We start from the raw sequence: 20,841 nt of genomic DNA on the forward strand, positions 1-20,841 counted from the left end.
TCGAGTGCTTGGAACGAGGAGCAGCATGCGTGTTGATTCTGCCACACCGCTGTTCCCCACATAGCCGCGCGTCCAGATAGCAGTGTCATCACAAGTGCCACTTTACTCTCCTTGGAAGAAAACGTCACAGGCTGAAGAGAGAAGAAAATCGAGCATTTGGTTAAAAAAGCTCTGCACAGATTCGGTTCTCCCGAATACCTCTCGGGGGTGGGGATGCGCGGCTCTGGTCGGTTGAAGCTGGGAATCTCCAGGGAAACAGCCGGGGGCAGGGCTGGCGCAGTGGGACCTCTCAGACGTTGTATTTGAGAGGTGAGCTCGGACACCTGCGTTACCAGAGCCTGTATCGCCCGACCCGAAGCTCCAATCTGTTCATCCTGACGATCCATACGGGCATGGTTACTGGTGAACATTCGCCCGATATCGGCTGCACTCGCTGAATCCATGGCTTGGGCAGATGGTTCTGTCATGGCTCGAAAGGAACAGTCAAAGGATTCAATAGCAAGTGAATACTGGTGTTTATTAACACAAAGTAGTAAAGAGGTAGTGCAGGTCCAAAGAGATGGCAGGCAGAAGAATGCCAGGCTCTGCAACGCAGGACTCAGTGGGCAGACGGCGAACGGGAAACCAGCAATGGTCCTCAGAACAGGCAGAATCCAGAGTGCAGGAAACAGGAACTGAAGCGAGGAGAAATGACGGTGAGCAAACCGGAGAACCTCCACAACCATCTGACAAAGACAGGATGAGGTGACAAACAATATATAGGACATCTCTCATTCAAAACAGCTGACGCTGATCAGCTCATCAGCGGAGATAACGAGCCGTGCTGATGAGCCGCGCCCATTCATACAACACACACACACATAGTGAGGGTGAGTCAATGAATCCATGAACCGTAACAATAACTTTATCTCTGAAGTAGTCAGCAAACTCTTCGCATTTGGAACTTTCATTTATAAGGTTTGAAAAATAAGCTTGCCATGTTTTTTGAACTTCTTTGTTATAGTTTAAGATTTTCAGTGAGTATATTAAGGTGTATTTCTGTATTTCTAATTTAGTTTTTCACCATCTTCGTTCAGCACTTCTACAGTTTCTTTTAAGTTTCATGGTTAGATTTGTCTTCCAAGGAATAAGCTTTTTTTTTGGTCCTTTTTTTTTTTTTTTAAGTGGAGCAACTGCATCAAGAGCTGTTCTCACCTTATTATTAAATTCATCAACTAATGCCTGGTTCAGATTACACGATTTTAGCCCGATTTTGGCACGATCCGTTTGACGTAGGGTGTCGTGGGGATTCGCAAACGACAACGGGCGTCGGGACGCAAGATTCGATCGTTTCATCTCGTATAGTGTGTCATAGTGGGCGACAACCTACGTCGCGTCTGCGATGCTTCACGACATCACGACAGAAAGACTAGCATGTTTAATTTTTTAACGGTCCTCCACGACGACGGCGCGCGAGTGAGTGAGGGAGAGTGAGTGAGAGTCTGTGTTCGCGAGTGAGTGAGTAAGCGAGTGTGTGTGTGACTGTGTGTGTGCGCGAGAGTGAGTGTGTGTGTGTGTGTGTGTGTGTGTGTGAGAGAGAGAGAGAGCGAGAGAGAGAGCGTGTATGTGAGTGAGTGTGTATGTGCGAGTGAGTGAGTGAGTGAGTGTGTGTGTGTGTGTGTGTGTGTGTGTGTGTGTGCGAGTGTGTATGTGCGAGTGAGCGTGCATGTGTGTGAGTGAGTGCGTGTATATGTGCGAGTGAATGAGAGTGTGAGACGGCTCGCGATGACTTGTCGGAAAACAACGTGTAGTCTGACATGTTTCTTGTCCACGACATGACAAGATTTTTAGGAGTCAAAATCGTGTAATCTGACACAGTGACTATCGTAACAGACAAAAAAATCGTGTAATCTGAACCAGGCATAAGACATCACTGGACGATGGTAAAATATTCTTTTCGTAAGTCTTATAATGCATTGTGAAATTTTCTGCTACTTCAGAGGTATTAAAACGTTTTTTTAACAATACGTTCAGTTGTGTAAGGCACAGAAGGATCAATACTATTAAAGAAAACACTAAAGTGATCAGATAATGCCAGATCAACAACAGAAGTTATATTGACGTTTAATCCATATGCTATGACTAAATCCAATGTGTGACCATGTTTGTGGGTCGGTATGTTTACATGCTGTTTAAACAACAACATACATTCTAGCAGTTCCAAGAATTAATTTGCTCTGATATCTGACAAATTGTCAACATGTATATTAAAATCCCCAATTAAAACACAGTTGTCATAATTCATATGAATAACAGATAGCATGTCAGAGAAATCCTTTATGGAGGTAATTTTGGAGATCTGTATAGTGTCACTGCAAGAAGACGTGTTTGGAAATTTAAAAGAATAGCATTATATTCAAAGGTACTAAATGTACCAAGGTCTATGTCCCTTCCCTTTAGGGTTTTTCTGTAGATTGCTGCAGTCCCTCCACCTCTTTTTCCCTTTCTAGTTGAAAATGAATAAGTAAAGTCGAGTGGACAGGTCTCAATCAGCGTGGCCGGTGCATCCGTATCAAGCCATGTCTCAGCAAGAAAAAGACAGTCTAAGTTATAATCACTAATGAGATCATTGATACAGAATGATTTGTTTGTTAATGCCCTTACATTAAAAAGAGCCATGTTAATTTCTGTTTGTTTTGTTTCAATAGGTGATAATGTGCAGGAACATTTCACTGGAATTTTCAGTAAATTGTTCATATTTATTCCTACTGTGTTTTTCTTAGCACTAATTTGACAAACTGATATAATAGGTTTTATAAAATCTTCAGAAGTGCATTTGATAGGTAGTCATGTTAAAAAAAAATGTTGTTCGATATGATGTGCAAGCATGTGGGAGCCCCTGTGATTTGGGTGCAGGCCATCCCACCTAAAAAGCTCTGGACAGCCCCAAAACAAATCAAAATAGTCTATAAAAATGACCTTGAAATTTTTACATGTAGTTTTTAACCATGGGTTCAAGGAAAGCAGATGACTAAATTTTTCAATACCCCTTTTATAGGCAGGCAGTGGACCTGAGATAGCTATATTTTTCCCAGTAATAGTGAGAGAGATGAGCAGCGTTTTAAAATGTTCCTTTAAAGTTTCAGATTCACAACATGACGTGTCATTGCTACCAATGTGCACTATCACAGTGTTCGCATTTGCATGTACAGTGGACTGCTGCTTCACTTCTGTGGGAAGGGAGTGAAAGTCCCCGGATGATAGAATCACCGATCACCACAGTAGAGACCGGTGATGGCAGTGAAAGTGGAGGAAACGTAGGAGGTAGAGCAATAGGAGTTTGGTCATGAACAGGGGATGAGTCATGAATCGACACCTCAAAACGATTTGCCAGCTTTAGTTCCTGAGTTGGCCGCGTTCCACATATTCCTCGTTTTCCTCCGCCAACCACCCATTTCCATTTATATTCCCTTGAGCATTAGCCTGGCAAGCCAGACCTACATCAAGATGTTAGGTCTGGCAACTCACCATAGACACGGCTCAATCCGAGGGGCGGGAAAACCGGCTGTCTTTCAAATTCCCTCTGCACGCAATAGGACAGCGCTTCAACCAACCAGAGCGTTTTCCCAACAGCGGAGCTAAACGTTAGTTGATAGATTCAACTTTTGAATCTGGCCGGCAAAACTACGAACACATCTTCCTTTTTTAAGAATGACTTAAGTGCCGTTCTTTGCTCTTTTCTCAAAGAAAAACTTAAGAGAACCGTCGCAACTCTGTCGTCATTATGTTAAGCCCGCCCCGCCTACTCTATACACGATGTGATTGGCCTGACCCAATTTAGGTTTTTACAGCTCCGAAAGTCAACGGAGAGTTGCTAGACTACCCTGGCTGCAAAATACATTTTGCTGCCGCTAGGGTGCGCCAGAGGTGGGACAAAGTCATTGTTATGCAAGTCACAAGTAAGTCTCAAGTCTTTGCCCTCGAGTCCCGAGTCAAGTCGAGTCAAAGATGAGGCAAGTCCCGAGTCGAGTCAAAAGTCAAAGCCAACAAGTCTCAAGTCGAGTCCAAAGTCCTACCATTTTAGTTTCGAGTCATTTCAAGTCCTCTACCACAGAAATAAAATTTATACAAATCATGTATGTCTGTAAGATTTGTATTTATTTAAACCTCTTTTTATACAATGACATTAATTAAATGTCAGAAAAACAGAAAATTTAATTTTCACAAAAAATGCTTGTATTTCAACAGCATATTGCACTACAATGCACAGCATGCAGCTTCAGTCCTGTATTGTATTGACCTCATATTGCAAAACAGTTTAACTTTCAAATAGACATGGGTCGTTTTAGCCTAAACCTTTTTAAACATGTCATCAATAAAATCCTCACTCCTCAAAATTATCACTTCTGAAAAACTGGACCAACCAATATAATTGGAATGCCTCCATGGACTGGTGTGTATGAGAGAGAGAGAGAGAGAGAGAGAGAGAGAGAGTTTAAAAGAGACAGGCATCTATTGGGGACTCGGCTATTATTTGAAGTTTTACGGTACATCCGATAAGGTGCTTAGCATTCGTTCAAAACTTACCTTTCTTTGTGCAACTTCAGGCAACTTCAAATTGCAACTCGTTTTTTGTCGACTACCTCGTAATTTTTATAGCCAAATGAAACTACCTTCGGTATCATTTTGCCTACTGGCGCGTTGTTGCTTGTTGCGCTTCATTGGTTGTCTTGCAATGGCCTGCTTACGCCGTTTCACACATACTCCGTGTGCAGTGCGTATGCGGTGCGTGTTGCAGTGCGTAAGCGGTGCGTGTTGCAGTGCGTAACGCCGGTTTCACACTGCACGCGATAGCAGAGCATAAGCAGCGCAGGAGCAGTGCATATGGTGAGCAGGAGGAGCAGGACACGCGCGTTTTGCTTTCACACTGGCAGCGTTTGTCACGCGCGCCTGAACTGCGGGTTTTGTACAGACAGAGTAGGCTACTCTATAATGGATAAGTTGGCATTGCTTTATTTCGTTTTCAAATACATTTAAGAGAAAATACTTGTCAAGAAGCTTATTTTATTAATAATTTCATTTATATAACTTTTGGTTCATCTTTGTTTTTATTGTTCGGGCAACGGACATTTGTTTTCTTTTTAAATTGTTTTTGGTCATTTGATTGACTGTTTAAAACACAATAGATATCATCAATGCGCTTTTTGGATGAAACTGCGGTGTATTTTGGCCAAGATCAATGCATTGTCACTTTAATTCAGCGTAAGCGGCGCAGCAAAAATAGACTCGGCGCCGAAACGATCGCTGCACTGCTGCTCCTGCTCTGCTCCTGCTACGCGCTGCCGCGCCGCCTCTGCGTGCGGTGTGAATGCACTCATTGAATAACAAAAATACGCGCTGCTCACGCGCCGCTGACGCTTGCGGTGTGAAACCGGCGTGACGGAGCAGAGCAGGAACAGCAGTGCGGCGATAGTTTCGGCGCCCAGTCTATTTTTAACGCGCCGCTTACGCTGAATTAAAGTGACACGCATTGATCAAGGCCAAAATACACCGCAGTTTTACCCCAAAAGCGCATTGATGATATCTATTGTGTTTTAAACAGTCACTCAAATGACCAACAGCAATTTAAAAAGAAAACAAATGTCCAAAAACAAACTTGTTGCCCGAACAATAAGACGAATCAAAAGTTATATAAATGAAATGATTAATAAAATAAGCTTCTTGACAAGTCTTTTCTCTTAAATGTATTTGAAAACGAAATAAAGCAATGCCAACTTACCCTGATTATAGAGTAGCCTACTCTATACACACGCTGCGGTTCAGCCGCGCGTGACAAACGCTGCCAGTGTGAAAGCAAAACGCTCGTGTCCTGCTCCTGCTCACCATATGCACTGCTCCTGCGCTGCTTACGCTCTGCTAATGCATGCAGTGTGAAACGGGCGTGAAACCGGCGTTACCCGCAAGCGTCAGCGGCGCGTGAGCACCGCGTATTTTTTTCGGCGTCCATGTTAATCAATGAGTGCATTCACACCGCACGCAGAAGCGGCGCGGCAGCGCGTAGCAGGAGCAGAGCAGGAACAGCAGTGCCGCGATAGTTTCGGCGCCCAGTCTATTTTTAACGCGCCGCTTACGCTGAATTAAAGTGACACGCATTGATCAAGGCCAAAATACACCGCAGTTGTACCCCAAAAGCGCATTGATGATATCTATTGTGTTTTAAACAGTCAATCAAATGACCAACAGCAATTTAAAAAGAAAACAAATGTCCAAAAACAAACTTATTGCCCGAACAATAAAAACAAGACAAACCAAAAGTTATATAAATTAAATGATTAATAAAATAAGCTTCTTGACAAGTCTTTTCTCTTAAATGTATTTGAAAACGAAATAAAGCAATGCCAACTTACCCTGATTATAGAGAGTACTCTGTCTATACACGCTGCGGTTCAGCCGCGCGTGACAAACGCTGCTAGTGTGAAAGCAAAACGCTCCTGTCCTGCTCCTGCTCACCATATGCACTGCTCCTGCGCTGCTTACGCTCTGCTAATGCGTGCAGTGTGAAACCGGCGTAAGCGGTGCGTGTTGCAGTGCGTAAGCGGTGCGTGTTGCAGTGCGTAAGCGGTGGAAGACCAGCACGCGCAATAGTGCTTTCACATATGCTGCGTTTGCAGTGCGTGATCCGCGGCTGTACCACAACTACATAGCCTACTCACTATTTGTATTTCAAATCCAGAAGTTAAGCAACTTTTATTTAAAAAAAGTTTTTTTGTCAGCATTGCGATTCTCTTTGTACACACTCTTTAATAGACGTATTCACGTTTAAATACAATTTAAACAACGTATTATTTAATGCATTACTCTTATATAATTATATATTAAGTTGCTCAAGCAAGTGGTAAAATATTTAACCATGTAGCCTACTTATATTAAAATCGCATAGCCTACATTTTAAATTAAAACCTAAAATTGACAAAAACAGCAGACTCATACTCTTTCTTTTGCATAATTTAAATCTTTATACAATAAATCTCGCATGTCACAAAGAACTTGTTTTTCCACCTCCACGAATGAGACGAGTGTTCATTATGTTGCCTTGTTGAAATATGTATTTTCCCTTGATTTACCCCGGTCTTAACGTCTCAGCATTGCGATTCTCTTTGTACACATATACACTCTTTAATAGACGTATGCACGTTTAAACACAATTTAAACAACGTAGGCCTATTATTCAATGCATTACTTCTACTTATATTAAGTTCCTAAAGCAAGTGGTCAAATATTTAACCATGTAGGCTACTTATATAAAAAACAGCCGACTCTCATGCCTTTTCTTTTATATTTAAATTAATACAATAAATCTCGCATGTCAAGGAACATGTTTTTCCACCTCCACGAATGAGAGTGTCGTTCATTATGTCGCCTTGTTGAGGTAAATTGTAGTTTTCCTTGCTTTCCCTGGTCTTAAAGTGAAAATAGTATTTAATTAAATACATTTATGGTGAGATTACTACATATTATTTAATTAATCGCATTTATGGTGAAATTACTACATTTTTAGGTCAATCTGTGTTCATTTTGACCACGAAACATGCGCTGTCACTTTAATTCAGCGTTTGCAGCACAGCAGAAATAGTGTAACAACCGAACAAAATGCTAGGGAAGCAGAGATCAAACACACTCGGATGGTATGAGAAACGTACAAATTTCTTTATTAATTTTAAACATGATAGGCTCTTAAAAAAACGTGTTACCCCCCTTGGGTTGCTGATTACAATGTCCCGTGAAACAATCCAGCTCACGTCCAATAAGGAGGGGCGGGTTACCGGAAATCCTCAATTCTCGACAGGTCCACGTAGACGGGCGTGCATCCAATAGATGCACACAGGAATCGAGGACCGTCCTTAAACCGACAGAATCGGCCTCTCCAGTCTCGTTAACTTGATAACAGAGTACATGTGTCCAGAGCTCTCCTAAATCCAAGCAGAGTCCCTATCTGTCTACATTTACCCCCCCCACTGGCTGGCTATCTTCACCGCCGGTGGTACTAGTTACCGCGAGCGGCCGTCAAACGGGTACCCAAGTGAGAGCTCTCCCACCTCTCTCCCGAGCAGAACTCCACACCTCAATAAATAATCCTCCACTCCTCCCCCTTCACCTGTACGCATTGATTTAATTACACATCCATTCATTCATTCAGACAAAGGGGGCGTGTGCTTCCATCACTTAATTTTCTCTTAATCATCACACTACCCCCTCCCAAGTGAAAAGGACTCGTCCTCGAGTCAAGCAGTCAAGTCATAGTCCAACAATCGGGCCGGTACCCTCTTGGCCCGCGACGAACGACCCTCAGCAGACCCGTTAAGACAAGCATGTAGTGCAGGCAACCGAATGGGAACAGAAGCCATCCCAGCATCCAACACAAGATCAGGATGCCGTGCTGCGTCAGCCGGTGGTCCAGGGTGCAACGCAGCGTCATGCAGGGGTCCAGGGTGCAGCGCAGCGTCATGCGGGGGTCCAGGGTGCAGCGCAGCGTCATGCAGGGGTCCAGGGTGCAGCGCAGCGTCATGCGGGGGTCCAGGGTGCAGCGCAGCGTCATGCAGGGGTCCAGGGTGCAGCGCAGCGTCAGGCGGGGGTCCAGGGTGCAGCACAGCGTCAGGCGGGGGTCCAGGGTGCAGCGCAGCGTCAAGCGGGGGTCCAGGGTGCAGAGCAGCATCAGGCAGGGGTCCAGGGTGCAGCGCAGCGTCATGCGGGGGTCCAGGGTGCAGCGCAGCGTCATGCAGGGGTCCAGGGTGCAGCGCAGCGTCAGGCGGGGGTCCAGGGTGCAGAGCAGCATCAGGCAGGGGTCCCGGGTGCAGCACAGCGTCAGGCGGGGGTCCAGAGTGCAGCACAGCGTCAGGCGGGGGTCCAGGGTGCGGCGCACTCCTTTCCACAGCTACAGCCAACATTTGCTCCCTCTCAACACTCCGCAGTTCTGGCCGTTCTGCAAATAAATTAACAATATATGGCTTGAGACGGTTAAAATGCACAACACGTTCCGGCCCTTTTTCCTGTGGAGCTATTCGATACAAAATGTCCGTAACTCGCTCAAGGACAACAAACGGCCCCACAAAACGCCTTTGTAATTTCGGACACACACCCCGCTTACGCGCCTTATTTTTCACCCACACCAATTCCCCTTCTGTGTAAAACTGATGGGAAACTTTCAAATCAAAATATTGTTTCTGCTTCCCTGATGCCTTCAGTTGATGTGCTTTCACAGCCTCCACTACCGTAGACAAACTTTCAGCTACTTTCTCCACATAATCATTAGCTGAATCAAAACGTTCTGTCTCCCCCACTCCCAACATAACATCCACAGGCAAAACAATCTCTCGTCCAAACAGAACTTTATATGGCGAGAACCCGGTAGTAGCATGTGTACTGCTCCTATAAGCCATCATAACATATGGCAGGAGCACGTCCCAATTCTGCTGGTTACTATCCACAAACAAAGTCAGCATGGAGAGTAAAGTACGATTGAACCTCTCTACCATTCCGTTCGATTGAGGATTATAGGCTGTCGTTCTTGTTTTATGCATCTGTAATAAGGCACACAACTCTGTAAATAACTTTGATTCAAAGTTTCGACCTTGGTCCGAATGGATACTGCGGGGGACCCCAAATCTGCACACCCACTCCTGCACCAAAACCTTCGCTATGGATGCTGCCTCTTGATTTGGAAGCGCAACCGCTTCCGTCCACTTCGAGAAATAATCCCCAATTACTAAGATATACTTATTCTTTTCCCCGGTTAAGGGCAGAGGACCCAAAATATCTACCGCTACCCGTTCAAAAGGTCGAGAAACCAAAGAGGGTTGCAAAGGGGCACGCACATTTAGCGCAGCTGACTTACGAGACGCACATTCTGTACATCCCCTGCACCACCTTTTTACATCCTCGAACCACCCGGGCCAATAAAACCTGTCTTTTACTTTCGCCTGTAATTTTTGCACACCTAAATGACCACCCGTTGCTGAATTATGTAACATTTTCAAAACCTCTGAAACCATCGCCTTCGGAAGGACCACCTGGACTTTTAATGCAGCATCTGTATTAAGAGGCGGTTTACGCACCAATCGCCCGCGCTCAACCTCCAGCTGGTCCCACACAGGCAGAAACCCACCCACTTCCCCTTTAGTCTGTGCTTCAGCACGCCCCTCCTCCCCCCGCAACAGCAATTGTTCTACAACTTGTAAAACAGCATCCCTCTTCTGTGCCCCCACCAGCTCATCCTCAATCTCCCCCAAAGGAGGAGTTTCACATACAGCGCACACAGAGGCACTAACCTGCAAACGGGGATCTAAAAAATCTTCACACTTGTCACCAAATGATGGCACGCGTGAAAGCGCGTCCGCATTAACGTGTTTTTTTCCCGGGCGGTGTACAATTTTATATTGGAAACTGGCCAACTGTTCGACCCATCTAGCCAGCTGTCCTTCTAGCCCCTGAAAATTATGGAGCCACCTTAAGGAGTTATGGTCAGTACGCAATATAAATTCTCTTCCAAGCAGATAATGCTTGAAATATTTAGTAAATACTACCATACTAAGCAACTCCTTTTTCGTTGTAGCATATCTACGTTCCTGTTTAGTTAGAGCTCGACTAGCATACGCCACAACCCGCTCAAGGCCGTCTACCTCCTGCGACAAAACTGCACCAATGCCAACATCACTGGCATCCGTGTCTAACAGAAATGCCTTGTGCGGGTCCGGATATGCTAGAACTGGGGTTGTCACCAGGGCCGTTTTAAGCTGTAAAAATGCCAGCTGGCAGGCCTCATCCCATTTAAATTTCCGACCTTTTTCTGTGAGGCGATGTAATGGTCGCGCAATTTCAGCGAACCCCTCAATAAATCGCCGGTAATAAGATGCCAACCCCACGAAACTACGCACCTCAGTTTGATTATTCGGTACAGGCCATTGTCTCACTGCATCTATTTTAACGGGGTCTGCTCGTATTCCATCAGCCGATATAACATGCCCCAAATAACGGACCCGAGTGGCAAACAACGTGCATTTAGATGGCTTAACCTTTAAGTTCGCATGGCGTAACTTACCGAGCACCTCATCCAGCCGTTGTAAATGTTCTCCAAATGTCCTCCCAAAAACTATAATGTCATCTAAATAAACAAGGCACGTAGTCCACTGTAAATCCGCTAACACTAAGTCCATAAGGCGCTGGAAGGTGCTCGGAGCGTTGCACAAGCCGAAACTTAGAACATTAAATTCGAATAACCCCTGTCGTGTTGTAAAGGCAGTCTTATGTTTATCTTTAGGGTCCATCTCGACCTGCCAGTATCCACTGGCCAGGTCAAGAGTGGAAAACCATTGGGCATGGGCAAGACTGTCCAACGCATCATCGATTCGTGGTAAGGGATACGCATCTTTCCGTGTTACGTTGTTCAATCGCCTATAATCGACACAAAAGCGAAGGGTCCCGTCCTTCTTCCGTACCGGGACCACAGGTGCGCCCCACGGGCTACATGACGGCTGTACAATTCCATTTACCTGCATATTCTTAATGTGCTCATTCACTTCATCTTGTAAATGGAGAGGTACACGGCGCGGGGGTAATTTAATAGGTTTAACATCCCCAGTTTCGATCTGATGCGTTATTAATTTCGTCCGCCCCAAGTCTGCATCACCCATACTAAAGACTGACGAATTCTTGCTTAATAACTCGCGCACCGCGCGCGTCTCAGTCTCCCCAAAGCCCTTTTCCTGTAAATTCAACCGGTCCATAAGCGTGTCCACAGAGGATATAGGCGAATTATCTATAGCCACACCTCCTCCCTCTACCACTACATCAAAAAATAGTTTGCCTACTTTCATTCCACGCTTTAGAACATGCGTGTCATCAGTGACATTAATTACCCGAACGGGCAAAACCCCCTGGTCCACCCGACACACTACCCTGGCCACAAAAAGGTCACAATGGTTATAAAGGGAGGAAGACGGCTCTAACATACCCTGCAAACTATCAGACGCCCCATGCACTGCCCCTGTAATCAACGCTTCACTACGAGGTGGAACTGATGTATCCGCGTGGACAGTTACATCACAGGACTGTATAATATTATTATTTCCAACCAAGAGGGGGATCTGTTTTCCCATCACCCGACAGTTTTTTTGATCGAGATTAATAATAACACCATATTTTAGCAAAAAGTCCGAGCCCAGTAAAATTTCCTGAGGCTCCAAATCTGCGACAAGAAATTCTGTAATGACAGTTAGGGAGTCAAATTGGCACACCGTTTGCCAGCGACCCAAAATCGGCATCCTCCCCCCGTTGGCCACTCGAACCACGCCCTCATGATGTTCAAGGTAAGCCCCGCCATTCGTAATAGTAAGCCATCTCTGTTTCGGTATTATTGAGACCTGTGCACCGGTATCGAGTAACAACTTAACGTCACACCCACCTAATTTAGCAGCAAGGTAAACCCCAGGATTGCCTTGGACCGGTGAGGCCAACTGAAAAAAATTATCTTGCATTGGGGCAGGCATTCGGCCTATGATGCCTGCCCCCTCCCGTTTCCCTGCACATAAGGACAATCTCTCCTAATATGCCGATTACATCCACATTCCCAACAACCACCTCCTAAAGGTTGCCCCTGCCTTCTCCCCACCCCACTTAAACTTAACGGTTCAGCACTGCTATTCCTTAATGTGGGGACTGCCTCACAAAGTTGTTGTACAGATTTCTTCAGCGTCTGAACTTCATTACGCAGCGCATCCACTACTTCTGTCAGCGCATCTACTTTACTTTCTGCCGCAGAAATGTGTAACTCACGCACTCGAGCATCAGGTGTAATCGTGCATTGTTCTAACCCCTGGATAAGTTCATATTCGCTTGCAATATTAATTGCTTCTTCCAGAGTGATAGGTTTAACACTGCGCAATCGAATACGAGTCTCCCCATTTCCCACATGCGCAATAAAATGATCTCTAGCCAACAAATCCTGTGTATCCGCTCCTACTGAAGAATACGCTTTAGTCGCCAGCCTTCGCAGCGCATTACCAAACTCGCGTAAAGTTTCGTTCGGCTTGCGCTTTCGTGTGGAGAAGCTAACGCGGTTCCATTCTGCAGTTTCACATGGTTCAAAACATTTACCTAACGCATCCTTCAATAAAACATAACTACGTTTAGCCTCTACCGAAAGGCCACTATAAATATCTCGAGCCCGCCCCGATAATAAAAGTGCCATAAATTTTAATTTCATTCCCTCATTCCAATTATTCACCACAGCTGCCATCTCAAACTGCTCCTTCCAGTCAGACCATTCTCGACCCGTGCCGGTAAAAGTCTCCGGCATAAATACTGGACGTGCAATAGACATGTTTGATAAAGCAGCTGTGGTCAGAGTCGAAGGCGCAGCAACGGCTGCTGCTGAGGTTGATGGAGTGACCGCCACATCCCGGTGCCCCTCTCCGCTACCCTGCATTGTCCGGCTGTTTTATTATTGTAAGGGATTATATCCCACCGCTGCCACCAGTGTAACAACCGAACAAAATGCTAGGGAAGCAGAGATCAAACACACTCGGATGGTATGAGAAACGTACAAAATTCTTTATTAATTTTAAACATGATAGGCTCTTAAAAAAACGTGTTACCCCCCTTGGGTTGCTGATTACAATGTCCCGTGAAACAATCCAGCTCACGTCCAATAAGGAGGGGCGGGTTACCGGAAATCCTCAATTCTCGACAGGTCCACGTAGACGGGCGCGCATCCAATAGATGCACACAGGAATCGAGGACCGTCCTTAAACCGACAGAATCGGCCTCTCCAGTCTCGTTAACTTGATAACAGAGTACATGTGTCCAGAGCTCTCCTAAATCCAAGCAGAGTCCCTATCTGTCTACATTTACCCCCCCCACTGGCTGGCTATCTTCACCGCCGGTGGTACTAGTTACCGCGAGCGGCCGTCAAACGGGTACCCAAGTGAGAGCTCTCCCACCTCTCTCCCGAGCAGAACTCCACACCTCAATAAATAATCCTCCACTCCTCCCCCTTCACCTGTACGCATTGATTTAATTACACATCCATTCATTCATTCAGACAAAGGGGGCGTGTGCTTCCATCACTTAATTTTCTCTTAATCATCACAATAGACTCGGTGCGGAAACGATCTCTGCACTGCTGTATACGCACCGTACCTGGAACGGATCGACGGACTTCAACCGCGTGCAGTGTGAAAGCTCTAACCTGTTAACATGGGTACGGAAAAAAATACGCACCGCTGGCGCATACGCACTGCAAACGGAGTATGTGTGAAACGGGCGATGCTGTCGAATCAAAACAACGTGGGACTACAGTGATTGGATGTCGTGCAGGCAGCGCGCGCGCTCTCTGCATGCATACCGGTGGTGCACATTTTTTTCACAGATGCAGAAACTGAGAGCGGCGCGGCCGTGTGGACATTTTTTTCCCCAGTTTTCATGGGAAGTAGCAAGTCTTCTCGAGTCAAAAGGCGCAAGTCCAAGTGAAGTCACGAGTCATTGATGTTAAAGTCCAAGTCGAGTTGCAAGTCTTTGTACATTTTGTCGAGTCGAGTCTGAAGTCATCAAATTCATGACTCGAGTCTGACTCGAGTCCAAGTCACATGACTCGAGTCCACACCTTTGCCTAGATTTCTAGGCTACTTGAGCATGGTGTTGAGCAGGAATCAGTTGAGCTTCTCACAACCGGGGCAGTAGCGTTGGAGATCAGTGGAGGTCAGACTCCTCTGCTGATGTACCCTCTTGAATCGGGAGAGTTGATGCGAGAAGTGCCGAGTTTTGTACACCCATGCCAGCGGATCCAATTAATACAGTAGAATTAAAAGTATCTTGTATTTTTGAAGCCTCATTTAAAACGGCGTTTAGCTCAGTCATTCGCGGGAGTTTCATGTGCACGTCGATTAGTTTCTCTAATCTGGTTACATTTGGAGCAGATCAAATTTTCCACAAAAGCATCTGCACTAGTGATTAAAAAAATCTCACAAAGATGTAGGTTGCTCCACTGTAGTTTGTTTCGTTGCTTGCTCCGCTATAGTCAATTCAAAAACGGTTTGTCGTTTCAAGAAGCCTTGAGTAGATGGATCTAGGAATGAGTGCGGTGGAATACAGAGTTGTTCAACGCATTTCTAAGGATGCTGATTTTTATAAGGCAGATGGAGATGGCGAAGAAAAACATTATTTGTGTGTAACATTAGCAATACATTAATCATATGTGGCTAATCATATTAATTACCATTATATGTCCGACGTTGAAGAGAGCGGTACATAAAACGCATTACCATTCTGATACATCAATTTGTAGACGAGTCTGTATAATCCGCTCTTCCACTTCTTTTGAATCAATTTCTTATTCAAACATATATGGCTGAATTAAACCAGTATTTCCACTCGCCATTGTGCAGTGTTTACTACAGTAAAATTGTCCGAGTGGACCAGGCAGTCCAAGCTGGTGTGAGTGAGTGGAGGCGGGGCTAATTTGCATATTCATGAATTCACGTATACTAAATGAAGTAAGGGAGTAGAGTTAAATTCAAGCTATTTTAAGGTATGAAGAAATGTTTTGACAGGATTTTTTTTTATAAGTCATTTTGGTGATCAAAGTTGAGTTTTAATGGACAGAATAATTGAGGAACTTTATTTAATTAAACATACACCTCTTCAGCTATTGTCACGTGCCAGTGATTATCCCTCCCTACATAGGGTGCCAACCCCTATTATATGCTTTTGTTGAAGCCATCAGCTGCATTATAGGGCTGGGCGATATGACGATACTATTGTATATCGACGATGTCTCGCAAGTATCGCGAAGTCGATTATAACAGTCTGTTTCCAAAAAATGACATTTCTCACATAGCCCTATGGTTATACACATACAAAATCAATTCTTTTTGATAGCATTTTTTAAGCGCAAGACGCAATAGGACACGTCTGCATGCACGCTGTTTTCTGTAGCCTGACTACGTCAGACTTCGTACTTCCGCTCAATTTCAGTTCGCTTCTGTACTCAGTCTGAGATAGCGACCTTTTTCCCCGTTTTCCTCCGGCCTGAAAACAGCCGGCCAATCAACGAACAGAGGGCGGGCTGAGAGCCGTGACGTAGACGCTGATTGTACCGTGGATGTGTAGATTTACTTCACATAATCTGCAAAAGTCGTTCACAGCCATGTTCACTCCGGTATTTCGCTCGATGGTTTTGTTTTCGCATCATACATGTGTTTACAGTGGAAGTTAGATGCGGCTGAGCATGCGCATAACACACGCCATAACCAAACGTTATGTGATTGGCTTACGGGTAACCAATGATTTTAAACTTCAGACAAGCGCCCCCCCACGAGAAAGAAAATGCTTTTCAATTATGCCATGCCAGACTCTCTCTACGAAGCAAAGCGAAGCAGCAGAGTTTGGTATTACCAGGCTATGTTTTCTGTGCAGCGCACTCACAAAGCGCGCAAAGAGCCGCATCTCATATAGTGCATGGACACATACACAATTATATCTCACAATTATCCTTCTAGTTAATTTATAGCATCAAATAAACATGAATAAACATCAGAAGAATTGTTGTTTCAACCACGGAAAGACGTCAGTAGATACACACTGTTTTTCAAGTTCAAAATATCTCTGTAAACAGTCGATTTTGTCTTAAACGTTTGAGAAAGAAAAAGAGTAGGCCTGTCTATTGAGTGCACTGACAGCCTATACTCGCTGCCACCATTAAAGGTGCTCTAAGCGATGTCACACGTTATTTAGGCTTAAATTTTTTGTCACATCCAGCAAACATCTCCTCACTGTCCGCTAGCTGCCTGTCCCCTGAACACACTGTAAAAAAATGCGGTCTCTGTAGACACCCCAGGCTTCACAAACAGCAACAAAAACAAACTGGCCCAGCCTGGACCACGAAACATAACAAACAGTGTTCCAGTCAATAACCGACAAGAATTATTTGGGGTGGGGGTTGGGGGGTTAGTGCGCGCGCACATGAAAGGGTGTGGGGGGGGGGGGGAGTGGAGGAGAGAGAAGCACGTCTACTTAATAGTCATGAGCCTCTCTTCTGATTGGCCTGTTGTTTTCTGAGTGGCGCACGGCCAGGCCAACCACAGGTATCTAAGGTCATGTATGCTGTAGCCTGCTGTAGCCTGCTGTGGCTTGGTGATACTCACAAGCAGTGTTCGAATTGAGGGGGGGCTGGGGGGGTCCGGGACCCCCCATAAGCATCAAGGGACCCCCCATAAGGCCCAAAAAAATGACCTCGGGGGGTCCCCTGGTTTTTCATTAAAACTAAAATATTAGAAACATAATTTATTAGGTAATATATATATATTTTTTTTTAATAAAAGTTTTGCGCTACCGCTCCCATTAGAAATTAAAATTAGATTTGCGTCAGATGCTCAAATTTATAAACTGATACATTTTATTGATCGTGCCATTTATACGCCAAAAATAGTTGTTTTTTTTGTTGTTTTGTTTTTGCGTGTAAATGATACGCACTGCAAACCCCTTGGGTAGGATTAGGGGTGTGGAGTACGTGTGTATTACACGCCATAAAGTGCGTATCATATGCACGCAAAAACTATTTTTGGCGAATAAATGGTAGGCTACGAGAAATAAATTTCGTGCTATAGATAAGCACTTTCACGAGAGTCTGGCAGATCCTCATTTTCACCTCACGATGACGGTAAGATAATATTTCTTTCTTTTATGATTGTTTGGTAATTTACAGATCTGAATAGAATTTCGACATTAACGCTTGTCCGGGACACGTGCTTGTGTTTTTTAAGGGACAAGTGAAAGAGAATTGTACTTGCCCAACCGGACAAATGCCCTGATTAAAACAATTTTCAATATCAAAAAAATAAAAAAATAAATAACGTACTCAGTTCCCTGAGAGTAGGGAAAGAGTATAGAGAGTAAAAATTAGGGAAAGAAATGCCCTTTATAAAGCTAAAAAAATTATTCTGATTATTCTGCTCACAAGTAAGGTAAATAAAACACCGGTAATGATGGTTATAAATTATGTTATTAAAGCATAAACATTCACAAACCACTGTTAATTTAACATGAAAGCAAGCATAGGCTACTGCGTGCATGGTTTGGCATGACAGAAATACTGCAAAGTGCGCTCCCTTAATAATTCCTAAAAAGCTGATATCTGTTCATCGCGATCTCACAAAGCTCCGTTATTATCAATGAAGCTGACTGTACAATAAATCATTCATAATGTCAACACAATGACATATTTGTATGCATAATATGCATATTTTGCAGTAAACATAAAATATATTGATTTTACATATATAATCAACATTTTTAAATCAATTATTTTATATTTCTCTATCGTTTTTAATTCAGTTGCCATTTGCAATGTTTCATGTTTCGCATTGTAGTTATTTTTCTCATTAAAGCCATTAAGTACACAATCTTGTTTTTTTTTTTTTATCAAAGTTTGTAATGTTGTGATTTAACCTGTATCTGGTTGATTTTATTCATAACTTACAATTATTAATGAAAGAAATTGTTGTTGTATTTGCCTTAATATGTTGGTGGTTTGTGTGTGTCTCTGCAGCTACAGAAATGCTCAAAATCAACCAGGTCCATTAATGCGGCGTGTGAGTGTCTACGGTAATGCGTCTCTGATCATGCCTGCTTTTGCAAGCCCGTTAAACACTCAATTGTCAGTCAGCACTCTCAAAGCGCTCTGGCCTCCCAACCCTGAGATGCGGGTGGTCTTCTTTAGCTCCAGCTACCTCAAGAAATTGGACCATTTTTGGAAAGGGCGTGGCCTGAATGGGAGACGCCTCTCCACAGGTTTTATGCTGATTAATGTTGCACTAGAGCTGTGTGATCATGTGCACGTTTATGGATTCTGGCCGTTTGACATCAATCTGGAAAAGCAGATTGTTCCACATCACTATTTTGACAACATAGGACCCAAAATTGGTATTCACTCCATGCCAGAGGAATTTCTCCGCTTGCTACAGCTCCACAGCCAGGGGGCGCTAACACTGCACCTGCAGCCCTGCTCATAATCTGCATGGTTTGCATATAGACTGAACTGTGCTTTGTCTCTCATCGTTAGTTTTAATGATAAAAACTAATTCTTTCTATAAAATTTACAAGGGGTAAATGAGCTGTGCATGGGCACTTTATTGGCTTGATGTGTACTTGACCTGTTGTGGTTGATTTTAAACAAGAATGTTAACCTTTGGTGTTTAATGATTCTGCTTTTTAATTTTTGAATAAAAAAAATTACAAGGATGTAAATCTGGATGTGACTTACTGCTCTTATATCAGCTTTTTAATTTTTGAATAAAATAAAAAGAAGTCTGAGATTTGAAGTATTTTTGTACCTATTTACTACAAAATTCTTCAACTACACCATTAGCATGCATATGAAATATTACATTTTTATATATATATAAAAAAAACATTAATGATGATCAAAATTAAATATGAGTTGTTTCTGGATATTGATATAGGTGTTAGATGCATAATTCTGCCATCGGCTGGTTAGAATTTTTGCAGATAATATAGTTTAAGCCAAAAAGTGTAATTACCATATACTTCCAGCAGAGGCCCCATAGTGATCCATTTATTTTTCTGGATGTGACTTACTGCTCTTATATCAGCTTTTGTGATGAATCTATATATTTAAACATTTCAAAATATATTAAATCAGTATTTTTATTAAAGTTTAGAATTTTTGTTGTTGTTTGAAGTCTTTTGAAGTGTCTTGTTATTACAATAATGCCAAATAAATTTGCAATAATGCCACTTAAGTTGCCACTAAAAGAAAATACTTGATTGCAATAACATATTATTCATTTCAATAATCCAAATGTATAAAATGATTATCATGTTCAAGAAAGTGTAACCAACTTTTAGCATCAAGATCTTGGTCTTCAGATGATCATAGGAAGACCAAGATCTGATCATCGTTCTTGCCTAATAATTGAACCAGATCTGTATATTTTAAGTTCTGTGAGGGGGCATACTCAAATATAAGATTGAAAATTTTTTTTGTGAAACAATCCCAGTGAAAAGAGGGAATAAAACACTGCTCATATGCAGTAGGGGTAAAATATTTGCGTGGCAGGGGGAGCTGCCACTCGACCTGTCACTCGAACCGTCACCGCTAGGGGCCGCTGCCACTCGACCCGTCACCATTATACTCGCCTGCCACTCAACCAGTCACGGATATATGCACCTGCCTCGGGACCTTACACAATATGTAAGATGTTTTTTTAAACCAAATGCAGCACGTATCCCCTGTAGCCAGCGGGAGCCAGAACGGTACGCACAATAGGTCAATATTCACCATTAACCAAATGCTTTTCACCTGCCTTACACTCCGACTGATGCATGATCAAGTAGACAGGCATCCCGCGTTTCCTTCTACTCTTATTTAGCCTACCTATTTGCCACATCACCTTATTATTTATTCCGCCGTTTTAATCCGGAGCGCGAGTCTCGTGACACTGGCATCGCACCTGCCACAAGATCTCTTACTACATCTACCAGACACTCCGATTAATGCACGAGAGCACACAGACAGTGCAATCCTGCTCTTTTTGTCATCTTATCTTATATTTTATTTGCTTGTTTTGCCCGTATTGGAGCGCGTCTCGTGGCTCTTACTAAGCGTCGCACCTGCCACAAGATCTCTCACTGTTTTCATCTACCAGACACTCCGACTGATATACGAGCAGTAGAGGTAAAATCTTTGTGTGGCGGGGGAGCTGCCGCTCGACCTGTCACTCAACCCGTCACCGCTAGGGGCAGCTGCCACTCAACCAGTCACCGTTAAGCCTGTTTTATACTTCTGCGTCG

At 43.8% G+C, this 20,841-nt stretch overlaps 1 protein-coding gene across 1 annotated transcript in view; it reads left to right on the forward strand.

Moving 5' to 3' along the window:
• LOC307145423 (alpha-2,8-sialyltransferase 8E-like) overlaps positions 1-19,347 on the forward strand; it is a 39,609-nt gene extending 20,262 nt beyond the window's left edge. The window contains exon 8 of the mRNA XM_079848539.1: positions 18,578-19,347. Within this exon, the coding sequence (XP_079704665.1) occupies positions 18,578-19,040 (463 nt within the window). The 3' untranslated portion in view covers positions 19,041-19,347. The remainder of the gene's footprint in view (positions 1-18,577) is intronic.
• The last annotated feature ends 1,494 nt before the right edge of the window (positions 19,348-20,841 follow it).

The sequence above is a fragment of the Squalius cephalus genome (assembly GCF_949319135.1).
Source record: "Squalius cephalus genome assembly, chromosome: 18".
Lineage (NCBI taxonomy): Eukaryota > Metazoa > Chordata > Actinopteri > Cypriniformes > Leuciscidae > Squalius > Squalius cephalus.